Source organism: Meleagris gallopavo, chromosome 4 (genome assembly GCF_000146605.3).
Source record: "Meleagris gallopavo isolate NT-WF06-2002-E0010 breed Aviagen turkey brand Nicholas breeding stock chromosome 4, Turkey_5.1, whole genome shotgun sequence".
NCBI lineage: Eukaryota > Metazoa > Chordata > Aves > Galliformes > Phasianidae > Meleagris > Meleagris gallopavo.
In genome coordinates this window covers 65,124,115-65,151,499 of record NC_015014.2, presented here as the reverse complement: position 1 = coordinate 65,151,499, position 27,385 = coordinate 65,124,115, and the positions used below count along the sequence as shown (strand labels likewise).

The 27,385-nt window shown below is 42.9% G+C and overlaps 1 protein-coding gene across 1 annotated transcript in view; it reads right to left on the bottom strand.

The window, feature by feature from the left end:
* Positions 1-831: 831 nt before the first annotated feature.
* ATRN (attractin) overlaps positions 832-27,385 on the bottom strand; it is a gene marked incomplete at its 5' end in the record, with an annotated part of 56,451 nt that continues 29,897 nt past the window's right edge. The window contains 13 exons of the mRNA XM_019615047.2: positions 832-2,645; positions 8,138-8,295; positions 8,700-8,778; positions 9,597-9,691; positions 10,768-10,820; positions 11,688-11,781; positions 17,173-17,310; positions 18,180-18,413; positions 19,277-19,462; positions 22,230-22,446; positions 23,996-24,177; positions 26,018-26,156; positions 26,932-27,053. Of these exons, the coding sequence (XP_019470592.1) occupies positions 2,616-2,645; positions 8,138-8,295; positions 8,700-8,778; positions 9,597-9,691; positions 10,768-10,820; positions 11,688-11,781; positions 17,173-17,310; positions 18,180-18,413; positions 19,277-19,462; positions 22,230-22,446; positions 23,996-24,177; positions 26,018-26,156; positions 26,932-27,053 (1,727 nt within the window). The remainder of the gene's footprint in view (positions 2,646-8,137; positions 8,296-8,699; positions 8,779-9,596; positions 9,692-10,767; positions 10,821-11,687; positions 11,782-17,172; positions 17,311-18,179; positions 18,414-19,276; positions 19,463-22,229; positions 22,447-23,995; positions 24,178-26,017; positions 26,157-26,931; positions 27,054-27,385) is intronic.

Genomic DNA, 27,385 nt, shown 5'->3' with positions numbered 1-27,385 from the left:
ATTCACACTAATGGCAACCACCTGTTTTATGGGTAGCGCTGCCAATACAAACAGCAGGATGGGGAATCAGGTATCAGAAATTTAATCTAAATCTGCCTTAATGAAGATTTCCTTTGAAAAAGAAGTGCTTGGAAGAATTCAGTATTTGCACTCTGCTAGACACAAGAACCATGAGGCATTAAGCTAATGATGATAGAGATGAGAGTAAGAGCTTTGTCTGAAGGTTGCAAAGGCTTTTTAGGAATATAATTCATGGCACTTTATAAAACACTGGCTACTCTTTCCCACTTGGAGAGCCATGTTCAGCATAAGGAGAAATGAGCCTGCTTCACCCAGCCAGAGAGCCATTCCTTACAAGAACCTCAGTCTACTTTATAATTCCTCTCTGCTCCGAAATACAGCTGACAACAGCAGCATATGGCTCCATGTGAACTTTGCCTACATAATAACACAGGAAATATCCTCTGGCTTAAGAAAAAGACACATTTACACGTAATTGCCAGCTTTGCAATGCCAAACAGACACACAGGGAATTTGCTTCCTTGCATTCCTATACACGTTTTCAGAGAATGAATGTAAACCAGTAGGAACTGTTTTAGAGGTCAAAGGAGGCCATTAGCAAAAGTAATACAACCCCAGAGCAAGCTGTTCAGCTGCAATGAGAGGCAGAGCAGAAATCTTCTCATGTGCAGGAATAAACAGAGTGTGGTTGGTTCCCTCAGAGCAACAGCTAAGGGAAGAAGGAGTTGGATTTGAGGATCCTTGTGGGTCCCTTCCAACTAGGGATATTCTACGATGCTATGAGAAGGTTGGAGATGTAGTAGCCACTGATCCAAAACACTAAGCTTTATTCTGAGTACAAGCATACTTTCATATCAATGTGAAACCTTACTCAGCTCTATCTGGAGCACCAAGATGTGCACCTTGCTTCAGAAGTTGGATGCAGCTATCCTGGTAACGTTATGCCAGCAGCAATTTAGCAAAAGCAATGCGAAGAGCTGACAGGAGAGCACCAGAGGAAGGTCCAAGGCATGGTGGTGATGGACTGATGGTTGGACTTGATGATCTTAGTGGTCTTTGCCAATCGTACTGATTCTACGAGTCATAGATCATTCATTAACAGCACGTCACTGCATGGAGAAGCTTACATCTTGGGACACCATGTGGGTTCTGCACACACAGCAGCAGGGAAGCGTGTGGACACATAAGTCTACACGTGCAGGTTGGTGACAGTCATCTGGCCTATCACCAAAAGCAAGCTCTGCAAATAAAAGGCTGATTTAATTACATCACGTTTCAGGCTGTCCTCAATTTTCGGCTGGCTCTGCCATTTGTTACAATTCCTGTGCTTGAACTTCTGGCAGCTCCCTGTAAAGCAGCCATCAATTTAACAGAGATGAATTGTTTCCACCTTTCGGTTCACCATTCACAATTTCAGGAGATGAACTATGCAGCAGTTCAACATTTTGAGTGGGTTCGCAAACATTTTCCTATCACTGTAAACAGCCTGTTTGAAATATCCCGAATAATTATGACAACACATTATGTGACTGAATTAAGCTATCCACACTCCATTAACTTTCAGCATAGAAGGGAATAAAGCTTTAGGAGAGACTATATAGACCCTCAGCTGTGAAATAAATCAGCTGGAGGAACCCTGAAAGAAGCTTCAACAGCCCATGCTGAAGTTTGCGAAATTAAAGAAATGTAGGCAGCAGAGGCAATTTTAGCTATTTTTCCAGCACAGCCTTTATTAAATCATGCTAGAAGGCAGCAATTTCAGTGACTTGAAAGTTTCCTCATATCTTGCAGAGGCCCCAAACAGTGGGTGATGTTTAATGCCATGGCAGCACTCCTCCAAGCATCGCACGCGGTGACGCTGCGTCGGCACGGTGACACTTTCCTGAAGCCCAACACGATGATGAATTGCAGAGCAAAGAGATTCTGCTTATTTTGTATGCGAAAGGCTGTAAAATTCCTTCACCTCTTTTTGTCCCTTGAAACATTTGCCTTATAATTAACGTTTAAGCATGTTCAAATTGAAATACTTCAACCACCACGAGAGAAAGAGAGGAGGCAATTGCCAGTTAATGACACAATTACAAACTGGTTGTTTTTTTCTTAATCAGCTCCTAAGCTTCCTACACGCACTCAGCAAGCAGCAATCTATGTAAAAAGCTTTACAGAGGTGGATCTGAACTGTGGGAGAACAAAGCCTGAAAGCACATGGGACAGAATGAGAATGACAGCAATAGGTTGGGTAAGAAACAAGGCAGGAGCACAAGTTGTGTTGGATGTGGTTAGTGGGCATGGTGCGATGGGTTAATGGTTGGAATGGATGATCTTAATGGTCATTTCCAACCTTGATGATTCTAAGTTCATATTTAGTGAGTTGAAGAAAGCTCCAATAGGACTGAGCTGTAATGGCACAGAGCTTAAAGCCACTGAAGGGGTGGAAGTTGGCTCTGTTAGCAACTAATTGTGACCCATTACACTCTGGAGAGATCAACTTCTGGAACACGTCCCACGTAAATACACACTGCCAGCAGGAATACAAGCATCAAAGAGCTTCCAGCTCTCACCATGAGCTACTTCTCAGATCTAGAACTTCAGTTTCACATCCCAGAGAGCTGAGAGAATGCCACCTGAAATGAAAACCCATGGAAGTTGCTCTCAAGTTACCGCAGCAAATTTCCTTGCTCCTTATTGCAACATTCTGCATCTTCTTTTAAAGACATACATTTTGAGTGAATAACAAACACGCAACGTAGATTGAGAACATACATAAAAAAGGCAGGGAGGGAAGAGATGCACCGCTTGAACTGGCAGATAAGGAACCCTTCAGGCAGTGCTTTCCAAGCAAAAGAGAGAAGGGTGAACAGCTGTGGTTTGCACGATGCTTCTGAAGACAACATGGCTGTGTTGGACTGCATGCAGGAACAGAAAGAGCTGCAAAGCAGAGAGGGGAAATACAGAGACGTTTTTGACAAGTCCTTACCTGAGTTTTTAGGGAAGCTTGGCAAGCTAAGACTTTAAAGGAGCTCCGTAATGTCGCTTTCATAAGCAGAAACTACTCTGACAAAGTTAGTAGGAAGCAGATCGCTGAGCTTTGAAGGCTCTCTGCATTTTGCAGCTTTTGCTTCTTTTACAAAATAATCATTTCGAGTCAGTAAGGCAGGGAGGGAGAGACATCCCAAACCAATATAGTGAACAAAAAGAAAATCCAAACTGAAGTGGTTTTGAAGAGAGGTGGAGCAAGAAGGAAAAAAAAAAAGCCAGAATTTGGTGCTGGCAGGGACACAGCTATCTCTGACACAAAGAGCATTTATACCAAGTCCTCACTCTGCAAGGCAGCAGGAGAGGAAAGGAGAGACAGACCTCAATCACGAGCAGCTGGATGTACTTTACTGCCCAGGGACAGACCCAAGAAAATGTGTGTGCTGCAAGGTGATGTGCACACAAGGAGGGAATATTTCCCTGCATTTCCCAACAGCAGTCTGGCAGCATCACACTGCTTATATTAAAAACACTCTCGCTTCCAAAGGTAAATTGAAACTCGTTCTCTAGCTCCAAAAAGCTGAAGAGTGCAACTGCAATGGGCTGAATTATAGGTGGCAGTCTCTGAGATAAGGAAACCAGTTTGCATCCTGGCCATCTGCAGCACGTAGCTTTAATCAACCAGTCTTCTTGACCTGGAGGATCAAATCCAAGCTGCAAAGGAAATATTTAGAAAAAGAACTAGTAGAGGGAATAGAGGAAAGGGCTGGATAAAAGCCCTGAAGAAGCAGTGAGGAAAGCAGAGTGGTCACCAGGTGAGCAGTCACCCCGGGGCTCTATCTTAAATCCTGCACTGAACCCCAATCAAGGATCAATTGCTAGGAAGTCTTTGTTCCAGAAATCCATATCTTGAGTTATCTTCTATTTCACCTGATTGAAGATGAACTTTTACAGTAAGCTTACACTTGATGAAAAAAAAAAGGAAAAAAAAATAAAGCAAATAGGACAGAGGTATAGAAAGGACAGGGAGGAACACAGATTGCAATTAAGGGCAATTGAGGGCAGCTGAATCCACTGTGGAAGATTGCACAAGACCTGAAAGGACACTGCAAGTCCTGCAGATAAATCATATACTTTTTACTATATTTTCCCTAGTTTTTTCTCTATATGAAGCTGTAACTTTCCATAACAGCATCTCCTACTCAGCAGCTGCTCTTACCAAGATGGGGAAGATGAAAAAGAACTATTGGAGTAAAGGAGCACTGCTGTGTGGTGTGAGAGGTGTGGTAACAAACTGTAGAGTGTCTTAGCACCCAGTGCAATAAAGCTTTTGTGTGGCATCCGATATAAGAGCATGGTTATATCAGATGGAGAATGGACCAAAGGTACAGCATGACACCAGACAAAAGCAGGTCTACATGGCTGTGAAGTTGGTGTCCTAAGTGCAGACACCAACAGGTACCCAGAGAAAGAAGTCAGAAAAACAGCAGTTTGGGGAACCAAATTTCTTAGCTATGAACTGAAGAGCATATGTTAAGAGTAATTGTAAGGACCATATATTCCTGGATGTGCTGTTACTGCCAGACTTCTTCGCAAAAAATGTCCCTCTGCCAATAAGAGCTGACAATATTTTGGACTTTATTTTGACAAGTAACAAGGGCATTAAGAAGAGCTGGTGATATAATATTACCTTGGACTGAATGCACACACAAGCACTCGGATTAAATTAAGGATAAAAGAAGGTAGGTGGTGTAAAAGAATCAAAGTTCACTCTTTTTAACTGAGAAATTAAGTAAGACACTAAAATCAAGTAGACCAAGGAGACAAAGAAGGGGAAAGCAACCATCTAATTATTTCTATCAGGTCAAACATACAAAACTATTTGAAAGCTAACTGAGAACTAACCTCTAAAAGGACATTAGGAACAATTAAAGAATCCACAAAGTACGGAGAGGATGGGATTCATTAGCAATGTCTTAGAAACTGTGAGTGGTACAGAGATAAAACAGGAACTGCTGAATGTCAAGCTGTGCTGGACCTCAGCAACTGATAAACAAAATGGGGAGAGATGCTTCAGTCGTGTAAGAAAAGGAAAATATAAAAGGAAGGAGAAGAGGGTGTGCTATAAGGATAGGCAGGAGAATAAAATCAATCAGCTACAATCCTACAATTAAATTAGAGCTTTCATTAAGGACAAGGACACTGAGCATGGGTGGCAAGGCGAAGCACCTAACGGGAATGAGCTTATAGACAGAGAACTGAGGTGGATACAAAACACAAATGTTTTCCTATGGTTAAAGTCAGTGAAAGCAGACAGCTTTTATCCCTGCACTCTGAACGAATGGTAACAAGGTGGTTAGAGCTATCTACAGCCAAGCATGGTGCTATAGAAAACGTGAAGTGTGTTTAGAGGAGGAGGGAGAATCCTGATATTCACATTCCCAAGGCCTAAATAGTATGCGAGGTTTTTTGAATGCAATAACTGAAGAACACAAACTGGAACATGTCAAGAGTTGGCAGTGGTGAACTGTCAACCCAAAGCTTTCTGTCTATAAAAACAATTAATTGTATAGACCTAGCAAGTGCAGCTCAAATAATGCAAGTTGCACAGAATCAGAGAATCGTTAATTGGAAAAGACCACTGAGATCACAATGTCCAATCCCAACCCATCCACCCCACCATGACTACAGCCCTCATTGCCACATCCCCATGGTTTTGGACCCCACCACTCCCTGGGCAGCTGTGCCACTGCCTGACCACTCTTTCAGAGAAGAAATGTTTCCCAATATCCATCTTGAATCTCCCCTGGCACTTAACTTAAAGCCATCACCTGATTTCATTATGGCTTTCAGTACAAGGCTGCACTGGAAATTCCTGGGTAAGATAAAGATGGTGGGTAGAAATTAGTTCAAGGATTGGAGTTTGGACAGGCTTTGAACAATATCTTTATTAATGGCAGACCTCAGAGAAAGTGTGTTGTTATGCACGTTCTGCTGACAAAGTTGAAGGGGATTGTCAGTAAATAGGAAAGAATAATACTGAAGAAAATTTAGATGATCTTCAGGACTGGCAATGTTATGCAGTAACAGCAGCAGGATAACATTTTATGATGCTATTAGGGACGGAGAAGAATGTTCACCATCCAGTCAGGGAGCTCATCAGTTGGAAATAAAGGATGGGAAATATATATTGGGCCATATTAAAATGAATAAGGACTATTAACCACTGAAGGCATGAGAAGGAACAACACAAGATACTGCCATAAAAGGACCTAGAAAAGTCCATTAAAGACATAGAAGCATCGCTGTACAAAGAAATGGTGAGAGCTGAGCCACATAACATTACATGAGACTGACCAAAACTGTAAGCACAGGTAGGGTGGAGACCAGACTGATCACAGTGAAGCTTAAGGAACAGGAACAGCACTGTTCTTATAGACCTACAAGTGCTAACACACAGCTCTGCGTTTAGAAATAGCAAAATAAATAATTCATTGTAAGCTACAGTCCAGCACTCATTATGGAAAGCCAACAGTCAACAGTCAACAGAATGAGCATCACCTTATTCTGCAGGTACCACCAGATCTGTATCACTCAATACGTAACTTGTAAGTTGGAAAATAAATCACGTATTTCTTCCTGACACCTGCAATTACCAATGTGATAAAAGAGAAGCCTGAAACCTTAAATCAGCCATTGAGCAAGTGCCCAGCTTTGTACATAGGACTGTCCTGAGAGCAATCCTAATCCGAAATGGAAACAATCAGCTTTACTGTTTGCTGCTTCTGCAGCCAGTGACAAACTTGCAGCTCTCCCAAACTCATTCACATCTAAAACTCAGGGCTTTATCAATCTATAAAGCAGAAACTAGATAATACTTCTCAATATTGTAAGCAATATTGAAAGGAACCAAACTGCAATGCAAAGTCAGGGGATCAAATTTACTGTTTTCTAAATAACACCACGGTCTCCGTGGTTAAAGTGTTTAAACACTGCTATTTTTACAAGAAGGTGATGTGGACCTTTCACAAGTATTCTGAATATTTTCAAAAAATTACAGAACAAAAAACTTGAAAAATATCTGCACAGCTTAATGCCATCTTCTCAAGTGAACCTCACCTCTTTACTCAACGTGATAACGTGTGTTGTCTTTGTTGGAAGTGATGCCAATGATGAGTTTGTGCAACAACTGATGCCAATGATGAGTTTGTGCAATAGTTAGGTCTAAAATATCACGCAGAAGTGAAGTTTGCAGCTTTCACTTAGTAATTGGTTTTGCTGGTTGAATAAGGGTGGAGAAGGATGATTTTGATCCCCTACGATTTGACTGAGTTTCTTTAAAAAGGCATTAATCAAACACATAGAGCCTTGTTTGTCATCTCTGTTCCAGTCCCAGCAATAGCTCTGTCCTTCAAAGGGACCCCCCTGTCACTCTGAGCACACTGTGTCGATACCTGAATTAGCCCAGAGCAAGCAGGTGCCCAAGGCTGCCCTGAATTATTATTAGCAGCAGCAGTTGTAGAGTGCCTGTGACTGCACTCTGTGATCTACGAGCATTTTCATGATCCACTGAGCTTCATCCACTGCTTGTGCAGCATTAGCATTATCACCACAGACAGCCTGACACCCGAGGCAATGCGTGTGTTAACTGACTGCACTGCATTAAGGGGAAGAATGAGCATCACCTTATTCTGCAGGTACCACCAGTCTTTGGCAGCACGAGGAGAAAGAGGGATGGCCCTCCAGCAGAGCCTTTAAAGAACATGATGCTAAAAAGAGACACTAAGAACATTTCCTCTGTTTTCTCATTCCAGGCTTGGTTTTGTGGCTACGACTCTTTGTTTGCTTTCCTCAGAATCCATATCCCCACCTTTAAAGTCAAAGCCCTTATTAGAGCATAGCTCAGTAAATAAACGAGCATCCCACTTGATTTCACAGCCCATTTTCAGATCCATTGGGCTGAGGTAATAGCAGACAACACAACCCTTGTGCTCTTAATCAGGAACAGTAGAAGTCTGCTGCAGGATTACACCGAGAGCTGCTTCAGCTTGGACAGCACACAGCACAGCTGAATTGCCACATTGCTCAAGAGAAAGGGAAAGTAGATAGAAATAATTCCACACAGGCAAAGAGCTCCTACCTGTATTTTTATTGGCCAGGTGAAGTTGCTGACGTAGACAAAGAAGGTGATGTTTGGATTGTTGCGGAAATCAAACTTCTCATTGGAGAAGCTGTCCTTGTATTCCTTTATATTCGTTCTTGAAACAACAGGAATCTCCTCCCCAGCCTGCGTGCCAGCTGTTTTCAGATGTTAAGAAGTAACAAGAAAAGACGTTTCAGTGCATGTTCCAAATGACACATAAAAAGGGCCAATCACCCAGAATCCTAATGCTCTAAAATTCACTGTTGCTCTAAACACGACCACGTTAAGCTGCTCTGTGCTATCAAAACCACTGTATGCCAGAATATTGCATTACTAAAAATTAAATTAGCTCTCCTCTGCTGTTCCCAAAACACACTATTAAGATGGAAAAATATAGCTCTTTTTAACATTTTACTCCTGCCCCCAAGGCACAGCATTAAAGAACGTCACACAGCGAGTTCAGAGGTTAAAGCAGATGTTTCCAAGACAAAATTTGCATGTGTCAAAAACTGATAACTGAAGCGAGCTACCAAACAACTTAGATCACTTCCAGTTTTACCTGCAAAGCTTGTTGCCCAAGTAATATTGAGGTTGAAGTTTTTCGATGCATTGATAAACATATCCAGGTCTCTGTTTTGCTAGAGGAGAAAAAAAACCCAACAAAATACAGATCAACAGAAATACCCACAGTTTTTAAGAGGAGCAATTTCGCTGTACTGTTTCCTAGCAAACCTACACTGAAAAATAATCTTGGAGTTTGTTATTTATATGAAGCAAACACATCAAGTATCATCACATTAAGCAAATGACAGCCTGCAGAATTACTTCCATTTTCTGAAAGCAGTCCTTTCCTCCCCAAGGAGGACGTAGTAAGGAACAAAACAAGTCGTGTGCATGAAACAAAACAAGAAGAATAGAGATACAAGGTATGGGCTGAGCAACAAGCAAAGCAAGAACTGCTCAGCAGTTGTTTAAACAACTGTAACAAATCAACTGTGGCTCGTATGAAATTTTCCCATGACTATTTCAAATTTCATGGCCAAGCAAAGCTCTCATGGAACTTTGTGGAACTGGGAACACTTAGGAGACTACAGCTGGAGACTCCCAGTACTGCAACAGTATTTTTTTTTTTTCCTATGGCCATGGAAAACAAACACACAGCCAAAGGATGGTATTTGGTGATAGGAAGAGGGTAAATGGCTTTAAACTGTAAGAGGGTAGATTTAGACTAGGTATTAGGAAGAAATTCTTTACTGTGAAGGTGGTGATACAGGTTGCCCAGAGGGGTTGTGGATGCTTCCTCCCTGGATGCATTCAAGCCTAGGCTGGATGGGCAACCTGGTCTAGAGGGAGGTGTTCCTGCCTGCAGCAGAGGGGTTGGAACGAGATGATCTTAAAGACCCCCTCCCAACCCCATTCTATGACTCTATATTTCAGGAGAAAGTAGAAAGTTTACCTCTTCAGGTGTTGCGACGAAGTTGATTGCTGTGTAATACCGATCATCCTCTTGAGAAAGGCTGAAGGTGAACTGATAGTCGATGAGAAGAGTATCTGTGAGGAATGCATAGAGCAAGTTATTGCAGGTCTTGGAACAGAACAAACTTCCACAAAGCAAAGCATGATATCACTAAGGTACATCTAGCACAGGAGAACACCTAGGAGTCACTATGTTGATATGAATGAGTCCAACCACGTGTGATTTCACACAAAAGGGACAAACTCTTGTTATTATTTTCCTCTTAATGCCTCCTGGCGGCCCTCTGTTGGGTAGACACGAGCTAGGCAACCTTCCAATGTCTACCTTCAACTTTGACACAGCACTAAATAGAAATTTCCATGGAAGAAGAGAACCTGGTGGGGCTGAAACTGACTAGCACAGAGCTGCTCCAATGAGAGTTGCACATTTCTGAGTTTTCTTTTTGCCCACTTTACCAGCTTGGTGCTAATTGCATCAGTGTGGTGAGTTACCCTTGCAAAGAGACTGTCACGAGCTGCTGCTGCATCCTTGCTTTGCAACACAAATGGAATTTAAATTCGTTAAATATGGCACATTGGCAACTTCTGTGTCTCACAAAATACTTCTCGAGATCTTACCTTTACGTAATTTAAGATGATATCTCTCCTTGCCTGCCAATGTGCTGATCACTAATATTTGCAAATAGAAGCTGGAGAGTTTCCCTTAGGCAATCTGAACCTTGGCAAAGTATCCTGGAACTGCACAGGAACCCAACTGTTCATTTCAGAGGAAATGCAGGGATTTTGAAGCCTTACTCACTCTAACATGGAATAAAATAAATAAAAAATAGTGCGTTCCACTAACAAAAAATCTGCAGACCTGCTCTGATGTTGACTTATTAGGTATATATTTCCAAGTATTTTCCAGAAAACCACATTTCATCTGAATGTCACGTGAGAAATTTTCAAAAATTTGCTGTGGAAGTCCAATAGTGGCATCAAGAAGAGTGCACTGATTTTCTTCAGTGAAAGCTGGAGTTCTAAAAAAGCATTTTCTAGCCTTGGTCTTAATCTCTCGGACTGTAAGCTGATCTGTGGTAAGTAAGTTTTCAATAGGCTATTTTAAATGTCAAACATTTGTTATCTACAAACACAATACCAACTGTACTCACAGTAACACGTTCCTTTAAGTGGATTTCCCTGATATCGGTTTTCTACTTCGCACCTAAAGAAAACAAATGTTTTGAAGGTTATTTTTTTTCCAGTTCTATTTATACCCAGATGCTGAAAACCTGTTCCAATAACACCACACAATTAAAAATAAAAAATACGTCTGAGCTGTACTGAGCTGCTGAAGAAATTACCCAAATCTGCCAGATCCCTGCAAAACAAACTAGAACGGAATTAAAATAAAATACAAAATTAAGGAAACTCACTTTGTATGCACTTGGAATGTGTTTAATAGCTCTTTGCAATGGATGGACCTCTATTACTATAGTCAAAAACTGAAGTTTCCATTTGCATTTATGTCCATTTCTGGGATCCAGTCCTCTACATGTTAGCTAATGTAGTGCTTTAAAAATAAACCCGCCAACGAAATTATTTGAAATGAAATTACTTCCACTAACGTTACACTAAAAGCATTTCTGTTGTGTTGCAGAGAAACCTCCAGCAAATTCATTGCTCTGAAACAGTTCCATTAAAATGCCCCAGCACCGAAGTCTTATTTCAGACGTATTTATATTCCCCCAGAAGTGAAAGTGAAAATCAACCCAATTAGAAAGATCAAGCTAAGGATGAAGCAAAACGGTGTGCACATTCTGTGGGGTGGGGGCATTATTTTTCCTCCCATCCATTCTGCATGACGTCCCCAATGGAAACGTTAAAATAGAAATCTCTCCAGGCAATCATTTTGTTCCTGCTTTCCCCCGGGGGAAGCACGGCTGGCTGCACAGCCAATGGAGTTAGTCAACTGTCAGTAGGAAGAGATGAGCCCAGACATCATAAAATACAGTCATTAAAGCACGTGGGGGCTCTATGCCAGCGTGACTATGGCCCTTTGCTTTTGAACAACAAAGTGAAAGGAACTCACAGTTGACACTCATCTCCTTTGATTCCCTTGGTGGTGCAGAAACACTTCCCCGTGTTGGTGTTGCAGACGGAGGCATGGCCGTTGCACTTGCAAGCTGGTGGGAAAAGGGTGCAAGGTTGAACAAAGCAAAACACATTTCATGAGCAATTAGATCCAAATGGTGATACGTCAACAATTGACGTGGACACAAAAACTCTTTGGGTGCTCTCTGGTTTCTCAGGGCTGTTAAAAATAGAACCATACGACAGAATGGTTCCAGGGACGACCTTTTGTATGAAACCACAATCCAAATGCTTCTCTTCAGCCTCCAAAATCTATTTAACTTCCTCTCGTGTTGCCAGATAGCACAAGGGATATCACAACGGGTAGGAAAAAGGCAGAGTTTCAAATTATTCGGGGCTCGCTAACACATTTCATTTAAACTCAAAACCCAAGAGAAAACAGTGATCTCTATTCTTTGCTAGCAAAGCAAAGCTCCCGGTGCTTTCAGGGCTTCTTTAAGAAATAAATCTGCTGTTGAGAGAATGTTATTAAAGGAAGTGCATTTGCAGTGTGTGGGATCTTTGGTGTCTGTGCTTTGAGTACTTGGGGGTGCAAACCCCAACCCAGTTTAAGATGGCTGTGTGACCCTCACCACATGGTGGATGTGCCTCCAAAGAACGTTCCTAATTCCAGTTGAAACACTCGTGTTGACACACTCTGAGAGCTTTTGTTTGCATAAAAGTAGGGGAGATACGAGCGAAAATGAAACAACAGAAGTCGTCATTGAAGTCAACTTCAATTGAAGTCAAAATAACAGATCTAAGAACTCCTCCCAGTCCGTGGGTGCCTTTCAGAGTTTGTTCTGTTGATGGCCTGGAAGATGTATGCACCTGGAGCCGTGAGAAGTGGGAATAGGACATAAAGCAAAGATCCCTCATTTGTGCTCTCCGAGTTTGCTGAAACTGCACGCTTTAAAGGATGGTGCCAAAGCATTTCAAGGCACGTGCCACAATGTACCAGCAGGTTCTCAGATGAAGTCCTCATCCCGAATATTCTTGCCCACCTTGGATCTTATTTTATGAATCCTTTTGATGCCTCCTTTGTATTGGCATGTAAGGAAAGCTCTATTGTATCACAGATGCTTAATTGTGCTTCTCATCTGTGGATGAGTGGTTTCCTAGCAGCACCACGGAACAAAATAGGAAGAGGCACAAAGGGTTATTGTGGAAGCAAGTGGACGAGTGAAGATCTGACAAAATCATTGTATTCCGTGAAGCAAACACACTTCTCATTAGTGGCACTAGAAAAAATAATAATTCTTAATACTACTGAGTATGTCTTCTACTTCCTTCTGCTTTGCAATACATAAACCGAGTGAAATTTGTTCAATATTCAACAATAATGCATGTAAAAATAAGGAGAAGTTCCAAGCTGTGTGTTGTTTAGATGCAGACAGCAGCACGTTGAGCGTTAACACTTGGTCCTTCCTCACTCATTAGCCACAAGATTATCGAGAAGATTTAGCATCCCAACATCTCTACTTAGAACAACAGCCCTATTCACACATTTTCCTACGAGTCCCATTACTGGAGATCGTTCAGTAAAAGACTGGAAGATGCACACAGAAGGGAGATTTTCTCCTGACTTTTCAGGACACAAAGAGGTTGGAAACAAACTATCAACAAAATGCACTAGGAAACCTTGTTGGACCACAGAACCGTAGGGGTTGGAAGGGACCTCAGGAGATCCCCCAATCCAACCCCCCCCTAAAGCAGTTCCCTACAGCAGGTTGCAAAGGAAAGCATCCAGGTGGGTTTGGGTATCTCCAAAAAAAGTGACCAAAACACCTCTCTGGGCAGCTTGTGCCAGGGCTCCGCCACCATCAAAGGCAAGAAGTTCTTTCTCGTGTTCAGATGGATTTTGTGCGTTCCTGTTTGTGCCCAGCATCCCTTGTCCTGTCTCTGGGCATCACCAAAAAGATCCTGGCCTTATCCACTTGACCCTAGCACTGCTCAGATCCCTCTCAGCCTTCTCTTCTCCACGTGAACAGCCAAAGGCTCTCAGTCTGCCCCCATCAGGAGGTGCTCCAGTCTCCCACCTGCTCTGCAGCCATCTGCTGGACCCTCCCAGCAGTTCCCTGTCTGCCTGGAGCTGGGAAGCCCAACACTGGGCGCAGTGCTCCAAATGCCCTCCCCACTGCAGAGCAGAACGTCAGAATTGTTGAAAATGGCTTTTGGATTGTGCAATCCTAACAATGAACCTGAGTAAGCCTTTTTCCACCTTCTTCACAACCCCTAAGTCTCTGACTCACCGGAGATGGTCAACAGGATCACATCACCTCCTCCTGCCTTTGGGGTGCTTCAGCACCCCTATGGCAACCACCGTCTGACCTACCTTCCCATGACAAGTGCTTCTGTCCCCAAGCACCCAGAGGGAGCAGGCATCGCTGTGCCACCAGCAAACACCTGGCAGATGCACGTGGAAGCGCTGCCGCAGCAGCAATCTGATTGCTGGCACAATAGCACCTTCCCTTCTCTTGCAAATAACTTCCTTATCTACTGCCAGCATATTTTCATGGGAAACTTTAATCAGAAATTTCAAAAAATCCTGAATGCAGTGAAAGCACCTTGCAGCTATTTTTACATTTGATGTACTGCAATTCCTGCCCTTCCTGATTAACGTTGCTCTACGTTGGGCACTTCCTAAAAGCAACTGCTGAGCAGTGATTTGCCTGCCGCTTCGTTATTATCTGCCCAGCTCTGCAAACACCAAAGCCTGTGATGATACACAAACAATTCCTTCAGAGGTAACAGCAGTTTGTTAACAATTCTTAAACACTAGTGAGATAGCAAAGTTCACCTGCCCTGGTGGAACAGAGCAGCAGGAAAAGGCATCTGGTTCTATTCACTCTTATTCCTCTTCCTCCGTTGCTTTTCACTCTGCACAGCCTTACATGTTTGAAAGGCTACTACTGACCCTACAGCATCTCTCAGCCTTCTGATATCTCATCAGAATTGAAAATAGTCCCACCCATGTTTCACCAGTACTGCATATTTGACATTTTGGGGATATTTATGACCCCTGGATTGAACTCACACTAAGTGTTCAATGCCTGCTCGTTGAGATGGTATTTCAACTCTTTGAGAAGGTAGGTAACAGCAGGACAAGGGGGGATGGTTTGAAGTTGAAGGAGGGAAGATTTAGGTTGGATGAGAGGGGGAAGTTCTTTACAGAGAGAGTGGTGAGGTGCTGGAACAGCTGCCCAGAGAGGCTGTGGATGCCCCGTCCATCCCTGGAGGTGTTCAAGGCCAGGTTGGATGGGGCCCTGGGCAGCCTGGGCTGGTATGAAATGTGGAGGTTGGTGGCCCTGCGTGTGGTGTGGGGGTTGGAGCTTCATGATCCTGGAGGCCCCTCCCAACCCTGGCCATTCTGTGATTCTGTGATTCTATCAACAACCGTCTCCAGAACAGATGTGACCACGGGCTCTCAAATCACAGAATCATAGAATGGCCTGGGTTGAAAAGGACCATAGCGATCATCTAGTTTTTGATATGATTGTATTAGTTTATGATTTTTTCTCCCAAATAGAGAAGCACACAGCAGTGCACAGCCACGCCTGAAAAGAGTGGGATCAGCACATCACTAATGGGAAAAGAAGGAGAGATGGCAGCTTAAATGAGAGAGAAAGCAGGAGTTTGCTCCCCTGTCCATCAGCTGATCCTCATGTGAAGCATTCCCCTCCAGAATCCTTTTCATGGAGCAAAACTTCCAAGTTGGCAGCAATCATTCTGGCTGCATCAGATATGATGATTTCCTCTCGTTTTACCTCCTCTGACCCACACAAGTCTTGCTGCCCACCCTCCTGCCTCCCTCGTTCTTTTACCATCACAGTAAACAGCATTAAATCACAGCAAATTAAAAACCTGGGCCCAAAGCACTTGAGAGCAAAGCACTTTTGACATGAGCTACCAGTTTCATCAGATAGCGAATGAATGCTGCTCCAAAGTCTCTCAACACATTTTCTAATTTCTCTTTCAGGCGTCTGGATGACTTCAGTCTATCATACATTATCTCGACAAGAAACTATTTTTGGACAATCCTCACACAGAAGAGTCTAAAGTAACTAACTCTTGAGTTTTCACAAGCATAGAAATGCAACAAATACAAAAAGGCACACTGTGATGCAATGATTAAATCTGAATGCTCAGAGCAGGATTGCACATTTTCTCATGCCAGCTCAGCCTCAATTTATTCATTCCTGCACTTCAAATTACCTTCATGCAAAATGAATTTAAGAATATCAGCGGTATTTAATCTTGCAGATAACGTTCTAAAATAAAAGTGTCAAAGATGCACTTTCTCCTTTGTACCAGGAGCATTGTGCCGTCTGTCACAATTTCATATCGCGGAATCATAGAATGGTTTGGGTTGGATGAGACCTTTAAGATCATCTAGTTCCTCTGCTATAGGCAGGGGCTCCTCCCACTAGACCAGGTTGCTCACAGCCCCATCCAGTTTGGACTTGAGGGCCTCCATGCATTCTCCAGCTGCTGACTCCCATCTTCCCCCAAAAGGACGATGCTGCTTCCAGCAAACATAATTAGACGGATTTCCAAATGTTTCTTTTTCCCCTGGATTGCCTCCATATTTGGAAGGAGCAACCAATGCAATTTATAATCTACTTTTTCCATCACTGTGTCATGTTATAATCACTCCACCCAACTGTATTCCATTAAAGCTCCTTGGAGCAAGAAGCATCCTCTCTTTCATCTGCATATCCTCTATCACAGCTGGATGTTGGTTTACAACTGGTGTCCCCATGCTACAGCACTACACGACTTGCAGCACTTCTGAATGTCGTTGAAAGGTTTGAGGACAGAGCTCCAAATCTCCCAAGTTTATTTCTCAGTATTACTGAAGGAAACTGTACGGGTCCTTCAAGAAAGAATTCTTTCCATGTTGTTAACTGGATCTTACACAACTGAAAAATTACTTTGTGCCAAAGAGACTGAAAGCACATTACAAACTTAAAACGCAATTTTAACAGAGATCACTTAATCCTCAGTTGAAACCCAGCCAACCCCTCAGTGAAATACGGCAATCCTTTTACGAACCAGGCATTCATAATAATAAATGCACAACACATTAAGCAAATGTAATAGAAAGTGGAACTGAGATAAGCGGAAATTTGTCCAAGACATTGGGATTAACACCATTTCTTTTCAAAACAGGATTGTCAAACACCAAAGCTAACTCATTTTTCGGTGTGGTCATTCGAAATGTACAAAGGAGGGGAAAATCATTTTAATCTCGTGCAACACAAGTCAAAGAACTTCATCAAGCCATTTCTGTATCTTTGATTCAAAGAAGCAAGGATGGTGCCTTGCCTGCAGGAAAGAAATGTATTATCGGGATATAATTTCAGTTAAGATAGAAAAGGAGTAAGTAAAGAGCAATAAAACACCAAAGCATTCAGCAAAGGAAGAATTCAGGCATCACTTACGCTGGCATGTTCCTCCATTAGTAGGATCCCCATAGTAGCCAGAGATACAAGTTTCACAGTGTTTGCCAGTTGTCAGATTTTCACACTTCTCACAGATGCTTTCATTTATGCACTTACTGTGCCCATTGCACTGGCAGGCTGAAGAAAACAGGAAAGGATGAGTATCTGTGCTCAAATGCAGCACTGCACACAGCAGTCTGTAACTTTTGGAGAGGCTGAATGAAACCATTTCACGCAACTTTCAAAGAGGTTCTTGCTAGAGATACATAAATTTTCTAGAGATACATGAACTCAAAGAGAAGCGTGCACTGAAAACCTGAAATTTAAAGCAGCAAACAGAAAACTGGACTCTAAACCACTACGTGAATATTGGACAGATGGAAATGGATGCAGATAGAAGGATAGGTTTACAAGGATGAATGGGAGGAGAGGTTTCAACAGCAATTCAGTCATTTTATTCTATGTACTTAGTGTCAAAAACATTATTTCGGCATCTCCCTAAGCATTACTAATAGCTAAATCAACTGTCAAAGAATCGTCTTTCTTTTTAAGAAACCTTAAAATGAATAAAAGCTAAAAACTCAGTAAAGGTTCAAAGGAAGAGAAAAATCTCACAAGAACAATGCATGGATTAGGGAAAAAAATTAAATCACAGAATCATTAAGGTTGGAAAAGATCTCTAAGATCATCAAGTCCAACACCAACCCATCCCCATCATGCCCACTAAACCACATCCAACCACTGGGGGTTGGGACTAGATGATCTTTGAGATACTTTCCAATCCAGGCCATTTTATAACTTTATATCCTTAAGTGCCACATCTCCACATTTCTTGAAGGCAGGTCTTCAGATAGCAAATCTCTGCAGCTGTTCTGGAGATAGCTCAACTCTTCCCATCTCAAACTGTGTTCCTTTTTGTGTCTTCCAAGCTCTCCTTCTTCCATTAACAGGTCTGAAGCTGCTGTTGCTCACCCTGAATTTAACTCTGCTACGCTTCACCCACTTACCTGGACACTGGATAAAGGACCAGTTATAATTGTGTTCTCCAGCACACATGCTGACATTAAGGACAGGCTCCAAGCTTTGTTTTCCTGTTGCAGATGGGGTTGGTATCTTGACTGCACCTCGGTAGGCTCCATCAATGCATTTCCCCTTGCCAGTGTTGCTGGGATCCGTGCACCACCCACAGCCAGGCTGCTCGAGGCAGTGAGAGCACGTGCAGTAGCCTGAGCAGTTTTCAGCTATTAGAAAAATTAAATAAAATCAAACTGTGACATAAGTCACCGTCTCAAAACACAGGCAATGATTAAGGAGAGCCCTTTTGTGACTTAGAGTAATTTTCTCCCCAAAGCCTGTAAATATTTATTCTGATATTCAGAGCAAGAGGTATCAATTCTCATTCCTATCAGCATATTTATTCTAGAATCTAAATTAACAAAGGTTGAACCAAGCAGTGAATTAGGAAACAATGGAACATAAGTTAGGAAACAACCCATATAAGGCCATGAAATGGCACACGCTGAAATCAGAGCTGAGGGTTCCCAGTTAGAGATCATCTCTGCCTGATCCTCAAATTAGGAATGAGTTATCCCAAAGCAAAAGAAACAAACAAAAAAAAATAATTTATTTTTAACACAAAATTTCTACTGTGGGATATGCATAGGCAATAAATCAGAGCATACATGTAAACCATAATTTGGAGTTCATGATTCCACTTAGAAGATACAGAAGAGATGCAAACAGAAGTTAATCACATGAAATCATGTAAGAGTTTTAATTGGAAGGGTAAGAATTCAAATAATGAAGCAAGCACTTCTTCTGAAAAAGAAATTTGAGATTTCATTATTTGAAAGCCCAGACTATCTGCCATTGAAGACTATCTGCCATTGAGTTTATTTGATAGCATCCATTATCAGACCCCAATTCTCTCCAACTCTTTACATGACACAGAGGATTCTGTAAGACTGAGGTGAACAAACCAAGCTCCCAGGGCTGTGTTTTTGAAGACCTCCATAAACACAATGCTACAGGATACCCAACGAGCAGAGCTGTTGGCCAACACCAGACCCCTCCCACCCATTTGGAAGCAAAAGCAAGGACTCACGTGGACAGCTGCTCATGGTGTACCACTCCATGCACTGCCCGTAGGGGAAGGAGGCCACGTAGGCGTTGGAGTCCACGCACTGCTTCATGTTGCTGCACCACATGCACTCAGAGCTGCCACTCGTGCACTCACCACACATGGTGCGCAGGGCGCAGGGCGTGCGGCACTGCTTGGCGCTGTGGTTGGCTGTGGGAGGAGGCAAAGGTCAGCTCTGAGTCAAAAACCCATAGGTAACAAACCCCTAAAGTAGGTTATGAAGACTGGAAAATAGTTCAGCATCGTAAAGGTGAAATATTTCTTTGGTAGTGTGTTGGTGGTAGAGCTCAGTGTGACAATATGCAACGGCGTGTAATGGGTTTATGTTGAGCCATGGAGGGTTCAGGTGGGATATTAGGAACAATTTCTTCTTTGAAAGAATGGTGAGGTATTGGAACAGGCTGCCCAGGGAGGTGGTGGAGTCACTGTACACCTGCAGGTGTACAAGGAAGGGTAAAGGTGGCACTGAGGAACATGGGTTAGTGGGCATGGAGGGGATGCTTTAATGGTTGGACTCGATCTTAGAGGTCTTTTCCAACCTGAATGGTTCTATGAGTCCATGAGATATTTAATACATTGGTAAGAGGGGTGGCTAGCAGGGATAGGGAGGTGATTGTCCCCCTCCACTCTGCTCTTGTGAGGCCTCATCTGGAGTACTGTGTCCAGGTCTGGAACCCCCAGTACAAGAAGGACAGGGAGCTGTTGGAGAGGGTCCAGAGGAGAGCCACAAAGATGAGCAGAGGGCTGCAGCACCTCCACTATGAAGACAGGCTGAGGGAGCTGGGCTTGTTCAGCTTGGAGAAAAGAAGGCTGTGGAGTGACTCATTGCAGCCTTTCAGTACCTAAAGGAAGTCTACAAACAGGGGGGGATCAACTCTGTGAAAGGGTGGATAACAGCAGGACAAGGGGGGATGGTTTGAAGTTGAAGGAGGGAAGATTTAGGTTGGATGTCTGGGGAAAGTTCTTTACAGAGAGAGTGGTGATTTGCTGGAACAGCTGCCCAGAAAGGCTGTGGATGCCCCGTCCATCCCTGGAGGTGTTCAAGGCCAGGTTGGATGGGGCCCTGAGCAGCCTGGGCTGGTATGAAATGTGGAGGTTGGTGGCCCTGCATGTGGCGGTGGGTTGGAGCTTCATGATCCTTGAGGTCCCTTCCAACCCTGGCCATTCTGTGATTTTGTGATTCTGTGAATATCCCAAGTTGGAAGCGATCTGTAAAGATCAATGTGTCCAACTCCTGGCTCCACACAGCACCACCCAAAAATCAGACTCTAAGGACTGTAAAACCACTTCTCCTATTATGAGTGCTTATCCAAGAGTGCTAATGATTTCAAAAGTGGTTGTAAAACAATTTAAAGATCACATTTATAACACTGCTTACCTCAACAGGTTTGTTGATGTGCTCCTTACCTATTTACCCAATCAATGTCTTGGAAATCAGAATCATCTAAACTGGAAAAGACTGACAAGGATGGGGACTGCACCACTTCCCTGCAGTGCTTGCCAGTGCTAGACAGGGCAGGAATCCCCATGATTAACTAAGCACTCTGGGATGTGTTTTAAGTTATTTGATCGGTTCCACGCATGAAACTTAGTACTGAAAGCAGAACTAAGTCAGGAACTGCTGGTGTGATCCAATGCTTTATCATCAGCTTTAAGTGCTTGCTCTCAGACCATAAAACCAAGTGAAAGCTTAAAACAACTCCAAAAGCTCTCAGTTAAAAGAGAAAACTCTGAATTAGGATTCCACATTCATGATCTGCACCCTGTGCTTCTATGATGCTCAGCTTGAAATGGTGTACCTCACTTGCAAATATTATGTAATAAGCCAACTTTCCTAAAATTTAAAAGGCACTAATCGGTATTCAGAAATAATCAGCTATAATAACTGAGCGGAGTTAACAGACCAAACCCTTTTTAAAGAAAGATATGCAGTTCCAACAAAGCCAGAAGTCTTTTCCCAAAAGCCAGTAGCTTCTTTTCAAAGTTCTCCTATCTCCAAAGTGTCTTGCCCAATTAATTTCAAACTTTGATAAAAATCCTCCTCTGGCAATGGAGCCTGGGAGGGGAGAGAGGGGAGTTCAATTGGAAAGTGGCTTTTATTTATTTATTTTTAAACAGTAGATTGCTCCACACCATAATTAACCTAAATGTCACAATCAGGTATGCAATTTAGAGAAAAATAATTAAACTCTAATGTACTTTAAGAATTTTACAGTTAGCAATGTAAGCATAGAGTTATTTATAACTTTTGATCCCTGTGTGGAATACCTACACAAGACACATTTTCAGAACCACTTTTCTTTGGCAAAATCATGATGCAAATGGGATAAAAAATGGGATGTTTTTTACTCTCAGGGACATACATCTACATATCAACTTGTCCCCTAAGAAGGGGGAGAAGAGAAGGCTGCAAGGTGACCTGATAGCAGCATTTCAATATCACAGAATCACAGAATGGCCAAGGTTGGAAGGGACCTCAAGGATCACGAATCTCCAACCCCCCTGCCACGTGCAGGGCCAACAACCTCCACATTTAATACTAGACCTTCAGTATATCTGAAGGGGAGCTCCAGGAAAGAAAGGGACAGACTCTTTCAGCATGCCTGTGGTGACAGAACAAGGGGAAATGGTTTCAGACTTATAGAGTGTATATTTATGTTGGAGATAAGGAAAAGATCTTTTGCAATAGGGGTAGTGAGCAATGGAACAGGTTGCCCAGAGAGGTGGTGGGTGTCCCATCCCTTGAGTCACTCAAGGCCAGGCTGGACAAGGCTCTAAGCACCTGACCTAGCTGTGCATGCCCCCATGTCAGGGAGCTGTGCACGTCAGGGGAGCTGAACTAGATGACTTTTAAAGGACCCTTCCAACTCTAAGGATTCCATGATTCTAAGGGCCATACACTCAGAGCCAGTGTTACCTGCCCTTTCGCAGACACTGCCATTGACTTCATTGATGCACGTTGCTGCCTTCAGTCCCTGGCTGGAAGGCTCAGCTAGATAACCACAAAATCCAGCATCGCTGGGTTCACTGGGGAGCCACTGGAGCAGGGTGTTGGTGAAGGGTGACATGTCCTCCCAGCACCAGTATGACACATTGATCTTCCTCAGGCCAACCCATGGAGTCAATGCTTTGGACTAGAAATATAGAGGGGGAAAGTTATCACACAGCTTTATTTACTTTTTGGTATGAAAATAAACATCACCACACAGTGCTTGTAAGGAACTTCGACAAATTTGGTGTTGCAAAAATGCATGGGGGAGATACGTGTTTCTCAGTGCCATCTGAATTTAATGCTGCAGAGGTACAGAAATTCTCTTGGAAACAGCAATGATTATTTTTTCTTTACACTATTTTTCTATTTATCTGCAACATGAGGAGCACAAGCCACTCACACCAGCTCATTATGAAATTAGCTGCAAGTCCCCTACACAACTTAAATGATAAAGTGTACCTGCTTTACAGCTTTTCTTTAGCTACAGCTGTCCCTCAGCAAAACCATTTCCCACATTATGACCACTTAATACCAACTAAAAAGGCTATTATTTCCATTCCTAGGGCTCACATTTTAAAGGATACCATAGCAGGAAATAATATGTACATGGAAAATGTTTTTCCTCCAATGTAAAGGAGCAAGTGTTGTTAGGGAAGGGTTGCTAATCCATCTTTAGGAATTTACATGATACTTAACCACTCCTGGAGCTGGTTTGCAGTGTCCCAGGGCTTGGCTTCCTCTCCTCACTTAAGAGTTAACACGCAGCCTCAAGTGAATTGACCCTTAACTTACACTGGTTCAGCTGAATCCCTTCTAAAAACCCAACACTTGTTGAAACATCACTTGAAAAATCACAAAGGGAATCAAAGCAGGAAACACTCGTTTCAACAGGGCAATATTTCTCTTCAATACTGAAGTATGCTCCTCTCTGAGAAGCACCAATCCTATTGCCTCCAGTCTGATTTTTCCTATAAAAACCTCTTACTGATTGCCAGACCTGAGACCCAGGATGAGGAACGCTGATGCTCTCAGACCAAGCTTTCACAGCCTCAGAGCACCATTCTTTGCTATGGTTCAAGCACCCCTCACACAACCTGCCCCAAATACCTCTGCACTTCTGCAAGTGGCTGGAAAAAAACAATATTTATTTTCCTGCTGCTTGAGGATGGATGAATTCCAGCTCACTCCTCACTGGTTCAGACAGCAAAGCACCTGCCACTAAATCAAACGTAAATAACTCCCAATAAGCCAAGCAGGTCTGCAGAGTTAAGAAGCTGACATTTGAAACAGTGCTTTCCTGAGCAGAATAAATAGCTTTAAATGCTTTATTTTAAACACCTCCGGCGCCCCCAAAGGGACCTTTACTTATAAAATACTGTGTAGATGTCACAAGAGAACCACTTGCACTCCTCTCGCAGCCATGTATCCCACAAGGGAAATGTGTGTGTGATTTCATTACAGAAAGCAATACCTTTGAGGCACCGTGTATGTTTGTATTTATCTTTCCCATTTACATTCTCTACAATTTCACTTCAAAAACACCCATAGGGTATGTTGAATTTCAAAAGGAAAAATCAGTCCTTCTCAGTTAAGAGGCATGTCTGCTCCACAGAGTGCACACCGTGCCTCAGCAAGGACTCCTCCACAGCCAGAGCTTAATTACTCAGAGGACATAAAAGAGAAGCGCTCACCGAAGACTGCATCTTCTGTAGCTCCTTCAGAACAAATTCCACCTTTTTCTGGGTGGTGAGAGAAGCCAACGAAGCTCCACTGGACCTGCAGGACAGCTTGGCGTGATCGTAGTTCTCCTTTGCATTTGTAATTTTCAAGCAAGAGTTGCTGACCAAATGCCAGTTTGTTCCACAGATATTTTCTGAAGGAGGGAAAAGAGTAAAATAGTAAAATCAGAGGTGGGAGTGACTTTCACAGTGTTCTGAGCAGTGAGACATCTTCCATCAAAAGAAACCCTACAGCTCCATCCAACCCAGCACGACCCACTGGCACACTCAGAAGTACCTATGTACAAGTACAGAAGAAAGCTGTGTAGGGGCTCTGGAGTCAAAGTCACCACTTGGTTACTCACAACAAAGGTTGGCAAAGCACTTCTTTGAACATCCAACAGTGAAATCGTTTCAAAGGAAAAGTGGAGAAGAACTCCTTACACTTGGCAGGAATTATTTCCCTGACTCCTAACTAACATGTTCTAGTGAGGCACTGGCTCAGGTTGCCCAGAGGTGATGGATGCCCCATCCCTGAGACACTCAAGGTGAGGCAGGATGGGGCTCTGAGCACCTGATGGAGCTGTGAGTGTCCCTGTTCATTGCAGGCAGTGGGACCAGATGGCCTGCAAGGGTCGCTTCCAACTCAAACCATTCTGTAGAGCTGATGTCCAGATCCAAAGTCTCAGTTTAAATTATTCTGAAAACTATCAAGAGTTGGGTTTTCAGACGGGCTTTTTACAATCACCTCCCTCCCTTCTCTACAACCAATTAAACACCAAATCCTCCATCCGTCTCACTAAGAGATGATGTTTTTCTCACTTTCATGGTTCTTCTCTGAAGTCTCATCATTTATTCACTTCTCCAGACTAACAGAAAGCAGACCTGGACATGTCCAGAGTTACCAGGGGAAGTTCCTCCATCCTTTTTAAAGGTCCTGCCCTCGTTGTTTTTCTCTCTTTCTCTCCTATGAGAAAAGGTTGAGGGAACTGGGCTTGTTTAGCTTGGAGAAGAGAAGGCTCTGGGGAAACTTCATTGCAGCCTTCCAACACTTGAAGGGAGCGTATACACAGGAGAGGGAATGGCTGTTTACGAGGGTGGATAGTGATAGGACAAGGGAGAATGGTTTTAAAATGAGACAGGGAGGTTTAGGTTGGATATTAGGAAGAAGTTTTTCACTCAGAGGGTGGTGAGGCACTGGAACAGGTTGCCCAAGGAGGTTGTGGATGCCCCATCCCTGCAGGCATTCAAGGCCAGGATGGATGGGGCTCTGGGCAGCCTGGTCTGCTGGTTGGTGACCTTGCACATAGTAGGGGGTTGGAACTGGATGAGCATTGTTGTTCTGTTCAAGCCAGGCCATTCTATACTACGATTCTATGATATTTTAGTAACTGTGTAAGTCAATTTCTGAAGATGCTATAATTCTCTCCTAGTTACTGGGAAAAAAAAAAAAATTCTGTCTGTGGAGGAGCCTAATAAACAACTGCTATGAGCTCCCCTGGAAACATGCTAATAAGAGAATTTTCCTTATACACTTAGGTGTTATTTGCCTAACACGTCCAGTATGTGACATTCTGCTTTTGCACAATTCTAGTTTCTAAAATCAAATGGCATGCATTATTAAACCTAATGTCTCACCGAAGCTTATTATATCAACAGTGCTGCTTTCATCAAATGAAAAGAGAGAGAGATGAAATGCAGGCTAATAATTATACAAATGATTACACTGCTCTTCAGACAATTGGGACTGAAAAATATTCCATCAGACTTTCTAAATTTGCTTGCAATAGAGTTTCATGCCAAAATTGGGTTGATTAAAGAACACTATTCCTATATAGCAGTAAACTGTCACCCACTTGGGAGTTTTGTTTTAAACACAAACAAAAGAAACAAGAAAAAAAAGAAAACCAACCAAAAAAGAAGACGAACATTGCAACCACTACTTTTGGATTGGGTGAATGTGGAGCTGCTTACACAAACTCAAGCAATACCTACCTGGTAAAGCAATGCACTCCTGATTCCTTGGTTCCCACTGACAGTTCTGATCCATGGCACAGCTTTTACAGCTTGTCTTTTTGTTACAGTAATAGGCAGGGTTATCCTTAGGACAATTCTCATAAGCAGTAATGGGAACCTAAAATAAATTGCACCAATGAGGCTTCCATCCAAGTAACATCAGTTTGTAAGAGTCATAAAGACTAGCATGCTCAGCTTCACATTTCAGATCTACAAGACAATCTGTAAGTTCCGATGTGGAAACACTGCAGTGTGCATTCAGGATATTCCCCCAGACTAGCACTTTCCTCCTTAAAGCTGTTCCCTCTAGGGGTAGGGAAGTTTTTTCTAAGGCTCTAACAGCAAACCCAAATGGCTTTGAGCCTTACTGAATAACCACATCACCCTGACAGTAAAAGCTTCATCTCTTCCTCTCTGCCCTGAGGCATCAATAGGACAAGGGGGAATGATTTTAAACCGAGACAGGGGAGGTTTAGGTTAGATATTAGGAGGAAGTTTTTCACTCAGAGGGTGGTGAAGCATTGGAACAGGTTGTCCAAGGAGGTTGTGGATGCCCCATCCCTGGAGGCATTCAAGGCCAGGCTGGATGTGGCTCTGGGCAGCCTGGTCTGGTCCCTGCACATAGCATGGGGTTGAAATTAGATGATCATTGTGGTCCTTTTCAACCCAGGCCATTGTATGATCCTACAATGATGACGATCCTCCTCATTTCAGGACTGGGGAGACCCACAAAAAGCCCTCAGACCCACATGAAAAATTCAAGGGTGTGAGCAGCTCAGAGGCACAAAAGCACAAGAAATAACAAAAGGATGGGGGTCATCACGCTGCCAGATGAAAACAATTGTTATTTCAAAGGCAAAACATAAACTACAGAAGCATTAGAGAGACTTTACCTGTTCCTCTGTGCAGTTGTTATGCATTGAGATACACTGGTCGGTGCACCACTGACAGTTGTTTGTGTTTGCTGTACAGCTATAGCAGTCTGTAATCTGATCACATTTTTCATTGTCTACAACTATTAAAGAAAAAAACCTGCATGACCAAAAACAGGCATTTCCTGACAGAGCTCTAAGAACTTGATTACATACAGCAAAAGATACAACCAAACAGTGGAGCCTGGAGATTTCCTCTTATCAACCAGTTAGTAAATGGGATTCTTTCTTTTCACTCAACCGAGAGAGAATTGCATTCATCAATTGCTTTTAGTGCCCAGGTAGCAATCAAAACACAACAGCAGAAAACACACTGAGACACTGAAGCCCACCAGCAGCATTGGGGCACACATGTTCCATCAATGCACATGCAAACCATGCCAGAGGACGTTTCCCAAGGACAGGGAAATCTCCC